The 7,997-nt window shown below is 39.6% G+C and overlaps 1 protein-coding gene across 4 annotated transcripts in view; it reads left to right on the top strand.

The window, feature by feature from the left end:
• LOC114284595 (K(+) efflux antiporter 3, chloroplastic) overlaps positions 1–7,997 on the top strand; it is a 34,834-nt gene continuing 26,837 nt past the window's right edge. For 3 of the 4 annotated variants that reach the window (XM_082914220.1, XM_082914218.1, XM_082914219.1), the window contains exons 1-4: positions 1–421; positions 1,541–1,930; positions 2,477–2,578; positions 2,941–3,021. In XM_082914220.1, coding sequence (XP_082770346.1) covers positions 368–421; positions 1,541–1,930; positions 2,477–2,578; positions 2,941–3,021 — 627 coding nt within the window. In that variant the 5' untranslated portion in view covers positions 1–367. The remainder of the gene's footprint in view (positions 422–1,540; positions 1,931–2,476; positions 2,579–2,940; positions 3,022–7,997) is intronic. The other variant, XM_082914221.1, reaches the window with a different exon arrangement.

Here is a 7,997-nt window from a genome sequence, read left to right as displayed (position 1 = left end):
CAGTTTAGCAAAATCAAGAGTCTTATCATCCATTAGACGTTATACATCTGAGAATGAAGAAGAGTCTGCCGTTTTACTCTTTCCATCACATCACACACACAGACAAATTTCTCTCTTTCTCTCTCTAAAATTACTCTCTCTCTCTCTCTGTCTCTGAAAAAGCTCTATAAACTCACAGGAGTTAAACGTGTGGTGATTCGTCCACCTCTCCTTTCATCTTCAGTACACAGGCATGTATGCAAAAATCCATAGCTGAAATACATATACATATAGATATATATCTTGGCAACGGTTTTTGTAGGGTTTTTTTTGGAGGGAAAGAATCATAGTGCTGGTAACTTCCCCAATTCAGTCAGAGTCTAGCTTCATGAGCGTCAATATCAGCATGCTAGACTCCATTGCTTGTTTCTACGCTCCCAAGGTAAACTCTTCACTTAACAACCCATCTTCTTTACCAAAAACAAAATACAAGCAAATTAAAGAAAATTAATGGAATGTCAATTTATGGGTAAAAAACTGAATTTAAATTTCCTTTCTTTCATGTTTGACCTTTTTACAATAACCATACTAACTCAATCTTTTTGTTTTTTTCATAATTTTAAGTTGCTTATTTTTTCATTATTTATTTATTATTATTTTTGCAAGTATTAATCTTTTGGACTACTTGATTTATTGCATATTTCAGAAAGCATATTCAGTGAAGGGTTATTTGCAATTTTTTTTTGAATTTTCTTTCTGGGATCAAATAAGAACTAGCTTGGATTCCAGGAATTTTTTTTTACCTTCATTGTATCATGTTTTCCAATTTTCTTAAACATGGTTCAAACTTCTTGACTTTCCCAAACAATTGTGCCTAGGTCTGTTAACAAACAGAAAATTGAAGTGTTGAACCTTGATATCTGTTTTCCCAATGTTTGGGAAAAGACAACCCTTGTTTTGCATGCGCATATATTTTGTATTTAATTTGATTCACCATCAGCACCAAATCCAAATAATCTTAAATAGGTTTAGGTTTTGAAGTAAAAGCAAAAGTTTTCATGAAAGCACTCCTTGATTAGCATTTTAGAAGTAATTGCCTTGCTTTTGAGTGCAAAAGTTGAATCCTAATTTTCCCTCAAAAGCAAAATGGTTCCTCCAGATTGCTGATCAAAGCCTTGGGCTGTTACTATGCTCATTTAACATGCACGGGTAACATATCTTGTGTATGGAAATTATCTGCAACCAGATGCATGTTTTAGGGCTGGAGGTGTCTTCTTTTTACGTTAGTGGATAAGCAGTCCAAAATGTTTGTGCTGTTGTGTTGTGATTCATTATGATAAGCATGTTATATGACAACATTTTTATTTTTGATGGGCGAATGATAGTTGTTAGTTATTAGATTAGCACCCTAGGGAGTTGAACCCCCAACCTCCATGCCACTAGGCCATGGGCATGTTATTTGACAACATTGATTGAATATGCATTTCTGTGATATTTCTCATTCTGGGAGGTAATTGATAGTCAGGATGCTAATCTATTACATATGATTGTTTATTTTCAGGGATATGACATAATCAATCAAACAAGCACTATTAGGGCCAATTCTGATGTATTTTCAAATCTGTCTCGACAATTTTTCTCTGTGCCATATACCTATAATCGGCGAGTGGGTTTGCCATTATTCTCCATGTATCAATGGACAAGTCACTGCTTTTCTTTTACCGCAAATGCATCTAATTACAGACCTTTGTTATCTTCTTTAATTTCTGGTGAAAGAGGATTTCACTTCTCCAATCATAGACGGGATCGGAAGGAGAGATTCTGTATACATGCAGCACTTGATGTTGCCAGTGCTGTTGAGGTCATCAATGATTTGGGATTGGATACTTTGACATTATTAGCTGTGACTGTTATAGTTGTTCCAGCCTTCAAGACCATCAAGGCTAGCCCTGTAAGTGTACCTTAGTACTTCGAATTTTTTGACTCTTGTTTTTGGTATGGCTGAGTTGCACTCAATGCAAGACAAAATGCGCTCACATACGAACATAATCTGCATGTCTAAATCTGTGTATTTATGCTTATGGGGGCGTGTGTGTATACATGGTTCCATTTTGCACAGTAGCATTCAAAAATGACATGCATTGTGTGTGTGAGCATGTTCTAGTGATTATTTTCAGTCTTATTGATTTGTAATAAAACATTTTACTGGAGCTGCAGCAGAATATTTCTATATGCTTAAAATAATTTTTTGAACATAAAATTTGTTAAGTCTTTTTGTTTGGCAAAGAACCTTTATAGCTGAATGTTAAAAGAATTAGTAGAAAAAAGGGCCCATATGAGACACATTGTTATTTAGTATGATGGGATTTAAATTGATTGTTGCCAATCTACTTGATTAATCTCCACCTTTATAGAGCATGACAGAACAAGAATTGCTGCTTAGTAGGTTATTGTTTTTTTAAATATAGTAAGATGAAGATTTATTTAATGTTTTCAGATACTTGGTTTCTTCTTTGCGGGAGTTGTGCTCAATCAATTTGGCCTGATAAGGAATCTTACAGACGTTAAAGTACTATCTGAATGGGGGATCCTCTTCTTGGTAAGCCGAATGATCTCTCTCTCTCTCTCTCTGGGGTGGGGTTTGCTCAGACGGCCACTATCTGCTATGCAACGGGGTTGGCCATCTACACCCTTAAACCCAAGTTACCCAACCCTCCGCCAGGGCCTAAGCCAAACCTCAGGACAAACAAGTTGGCACATTTCATTAAAATGGCTGATTTTTCTAGAGAATCAACCATCTAAACTTACTTCTTTATGTTGCTATTTCTTGTTGCAATTATAATTAGACAATATGGTTTATTTAAGAAGCTTATGATTCTCTTATTTCATTTAGTTGCTGTGCTGTGTGGTTTGTCAGAACTGTAGCATACTTATTTTTCACTAATTAACATTTCTTTGCAGCTGTTTGAGATGGGTTTGGAGCTTTCACTTGCACGCTTGAAAGCTCTAGCAAAATTTGCCTTTGGCATGGGATTGACTCAGGTAAATCTTTGTCGCACTAAGTTGCGATTCTCAATTGGTGTTTAGTAGGCATACAAATCACATGTAAGTTATCCCTTAAGCATGACTATTTCTATATTTTGATAATTAATACTTTATAAAAGAAAAGGCACCGAGGGGTTGGTACCGGTATACACTAAATAAAAGAAACTCTTTGCTCAAAAGTCTCTGTGAAGTCCAAGAATAATTGGTTCAATGATGGATCAACAACCCTCAAGAACCAAATATACAAAAGGTGAAAATTTTACTTTTCAATTTAAAAGTGGTTCTTCCTTCCTAGTTCCTATTATAAAATAATAATAATTTACATCAAACATAAATGTACCAAGTAGTAAGCTTTTTCCTTGTCTTCTCTACTATAGCCCCTCTATGCTAGTGTCCAATAAACTTGAAGAAAATACCAGCTTTAATCCAAACATGCCAAGAGATGATAAAAAAATCCACACATGCTAAGAATCATTAGCCAACGGTCTCTTGCCACCATACAATGAATGAGTAGGTGATTCACTGATTCTGCATTTTGCTTACACATACAACATTACAACCCTTCTCCAAGATTATCTCAAAAGCCATTTTCCCCAAAAGAGCTTGATTGAAAATCTCAAGCCTTCAAATCCCTATCCCCCTTCTCTAAGAGTTGTTGGAGTTGTTGTGCATCCTGTATCCCAAGCCCACCCCACAAAGTAGTCTCTTTGCATTCTTTTATAGCCTCTTAGAAACCAAAGAAGGAAGGTGAACAAAGGCATGATGAAGTTGCCAAACTTGGTAAGGTACTTTTGATCAATGTGAGTCTACTACCTATTTTGACAAAATATTGCCTGTTCCACACTGCCTTTGGATTATTTCAGCAACTGTGTTCCAAACATGCCTTGTCTTAAACATGACTACATACAACTGATATCAACTCGATGGGATAAGGCTTTATTAAGTTTTTGAGATATGTATAATATAGAAATTGTAGAAAGTTTGTGTTTTGGAACAAACCAACTATTCTTAAAATTAGTGATATACCAGATTTGAGCAATGCAAATTGTGGAATATGTTTGAGATATCAGACAGGAGAAGGATGAAGCTTGGGTAACCAGCTTAGGGTATGATAGAATATCACCCCTTATTTATAAATGAAGATTAGGGTTTACAATTACAAGATGATCCCTGAGTGCATAAAATGATTACAGACCATAGTGACTTTCGGCTAATATAATATGCTAACACTTTCGGCTAATATAATATGCTAACACTCCCCCTCAAGCTGGTGCGAAGATATCTCTCATGCCCAGTTTGCCTAATATGTCATGAAATGGTTTATTCCCAATTCCCTTGGTGAGAATGTCAGCAAGTTGTTCACCAGACTGGACAAAAGGAGTACAAATGGTACCACTAGTGAGTTTCTCCTTAATGAAGTGGCGATCAATCTCAACATGTTTTGTCCTGTCATGTTGAACTGGATTGTGAGCGATGTTGATGGCGGCCTTATTATCACAGTATAACCGCATGGAGTCCGTCTGATCAATACCTAGATCACTCAACAATAATTTGATCCATAAAAGTTCACACACACCTTGTGCCATAGCTCTAAACTCAGCTTCTGCACTTGACCTGACAACCACATTCTGTTTCTTACTCCTCCAAGTAACTAGGTTGCCGCCAACAAATGTGCAATACCCTGAAGTTGATCTCCTATCAGTTACTGACCCAGCCCAGTCAGCATCTGTATAGGCTTCTACACGAAGATGATCATACTTTGAAAAATACAGACCCTTACCAGGAGCAGACTTCAAATACCTCAAGATTCTCATGGCAGCCTCAAAGTGAATCTGATGAGGAGTATGCATAAACTGACTAACTACACTGACAGCAACAGTAATATCAGGACGGGAGTGAGATAGGTAAATGAGCTTACCCACTAATCGTTGATAACTCCCCCTATCCACAACTTCTCCTCCTTCATCATCCCCCAATTTCTGATTGGGTTCCAGTGGGGTGGCACATGCCTTGCAGCCAAGTATCCCAGTTTCCTTCAACAGGTCAAGCACATATTTTCTCTGTGAGATAAATATCCCATCCTTAGAGCGAGCAACTTCAATTCCCAGAAAATACTTCAAGCTTCCCAAGTCTTTGATTTCAAATTCTTTGGCTAAATATTTCTTCAACAGAGGTATTTCCCCACTATCATTGCCTGTAAGAACTATGTCATCTACATAAACAATAAGTGCCGTAGTCTTACCGCATGAGGAATGCTTCACAAACAATGTGTGATCTGCCTGACTTTGTTTGAAGCCATATTTAAACATAGCCTGAGTGAATCTCTCAAACCAAGCCCTTGGAGACTGTTTGAGACCATATAATGACTTCCGAAGTTTGCATACTTTGCCTTCTGTTTGATGATCCTCAAAACCCGGAGGAATGTCCATATATACTTCTTCTTCGAGGTCACCATGGAGAAAAGCATTTTTGACATCAAACTGATAAAGCGGCCAATCTAGATTAGCTGCTAGAGAGAGAAGTACTCTGACTGAATTCATTTTAGCCACGGGTGCGAAGGTCTCCTGATAATCAATGCCATATGTCTGAGTAAACCCTTTTGCCACAAGTCTTGCCTTGTAACGCTCAATAGACCCATCTGCTTTGTGTTTCACAGTATATACCCATTTACATCCCACAGGTCGTTTGCCCATAGGTAACTCAGTCAATTCCCAAGTGCCATTCTTCCTAAGTGCTTTCATTTCCTCAATCATGGATAGTTTCCACTCAGAGGTAGCAAGAGCATCCTGAAAATGGTTAGGAATGCTAACAGAGGAAATATTGGACACAAACGCTCTATATGAGGATGACAAATGAGAGTATGATACAAACTGTGAGATAGGATGTTGAGTACAAGATCTCACACCCTTCCTCTGGGCAATAGGAACATCAAGATCAATGGACTCACGAGATTCAAAGTTACCTAGACTCTCATCAGAAGCAGGAGATGGCAGTGGAGTAGCAGAAACGGTCCCGTGTATCCAGTTAACTTGTTGTCTGTCTATGTCCCGGACATAAACATGCCCGTCCTTATTCTTGGTGACAGTGGGTTCTATAGTTCCAGTAGAAGAGGGGGGTGCAAGAACAACTGGTTCCACCATAGGAAGCACAGTAGTAGAGGGTGGTGCAAGAGCAACTGGTTCTACCATAGGAGGCACAGGACTCACTTCACACCAAGGCTCCCCCGGAAATGAGGACGGTGACACCGGAGAGGACAAGAAATAGGACTGGGACTCAAAGAAAGTGACATCCATGGACACAAACCACTTACGAGAAGAAGGGTGGTAACATTTATACCCCTTTTGAGTAGGAGTGTAACCAAGGAAAACACACTTGAGGGAGCGAGGGTCCAACTTACCACGAGAGGGAGAGTGATTATGGACAAAACAGACACAACCAAATATTTTGGGAGGAATAGAAAACAAGGACTGAGAACCGAGGAGGACGTGAAGCGGAGCTTGTTTGTCCAAGACCTGGGTAGGGAGACGATTAATAAGATGGGTAGCGGTGAGAACAGCGTCGCCCCAATAGGGTCGAGGCACATTCATAAAAAAACACATGCACCGAGCCATGTCAAGAAGATGCCGATTCTTGCGTTCGGCCACCCCATTTTGTTGAGGGGTATTGGTGCAAGAGGTCTGATGGATAATGCCATGAGTAGAGAAATATTGTCCTAACCCAGAATCGATGTATTCCCCGCCATTATCAGAACGAAATATTTTGATAGTGGCTCCAAACTGAGTACAAATCATCTTATGAAAAGTGCGAAACACAGAGAAAACCTCACTTTTATCTTTCATGAGATACACCCAAGTAGCACGAGAAAAATCATCAATAAATATAACAAACCAGCGATGACCTTTCACAGACAGAACACGAGAGGGACCCCAAACATCAGAATGTATTAATGAAAAAGGAACGAAGCTTTTATTCAAACTGGGAGCAAAAGAAGCTCTATGTTGTTTTCCAAGTTGACAAGACTCACAAAGAAAGTCAGACACATGATGATTGGCGAAACTAGAAGGAAATAAATGCTTAAGTAAATGAAAGGAGGGATGCCCAAGACGTCGATGCCACAGCCATACATCAGCGGGGGTAGTAGAAGACGTGGTGGAAGAATAAGCAAGTTTGTCCGGTTGATCTAGGAAGTAGAGACCATTTTCTGCACTACCACTGCCAATCGTCCTCCCCGTGACAAGGTCCTGAAAAAGACAATGATCAGGAAAAAACGTCACACGACAATTCAAATCCTGGGTAAAACGACTTAAGGATAATAGATTAACAGAAAACTTAGGAACATGGAGAACAGAAGATAGATGTATGGTAGGAGTGACTTGGACTAAACCTTTTCCAGAAATGGAAGAAACAGTTCCATCGGCAATCCTAACTTTGTCCTGACCTGAAGAGGGCTTATAGACAGAGAAAAGATCAGCGGAGCCAGACATATGATCTGAGGCACCAGAATCAATAATCCAAGGCAAAGATGTATGACACAGGAAAGCACAAGGAGAAGATGCTAAGTTACCTAAGCGGGCAAAGGACGAGGAAGCGGTACTGAGAGCAGTAGAAGATCGGCGGTCCAATAATTGGCGCAAAGCATCCTCCAGCTCAGTATCAGAAGCTTGGGTAACAGAAGTAGAATTAGAATCAAGGGTATCAACGGCACTAGACTGATGAGCCCGGGAATAGGAACCACGTCCCCTAGATTGACCTGACCGACCTCCTCGAGAACCAGACCGATCACCGCGACCCCCGGATGGAGTCCCATGAAGCTTCCAACACGTCTCACGAGTATGCCGCGGCTTCTTGCAATAATCACAAAATACAGACTCCTTAGCAGCAGACGGATGAGGCAGGCTGAGGCCATCTCGAGGAGTAGACAGTAATGCGGAACGGTCAGTAGAGACAGGGGACATCATAGCAGACCGGTGACT

Source organism: Camellia sinensis, chromosome 2, assembly GCF_055761805.1.
Source record: "Camellia sinensis isolate YWXY chromosome 2, ASM5576180v1, whole genome shotgun sequence".
NCBI classification, from domain to species: domain Eukaryota; kingdom Viridiplantae; phylum Streptophyta; class Magnoliopsida; order Ericales; family Theaceae; genus Camellia; species Camellia sinensis.
This window is presented reverse-complemented; position numbering and strand designations above follow the sequence as displayed.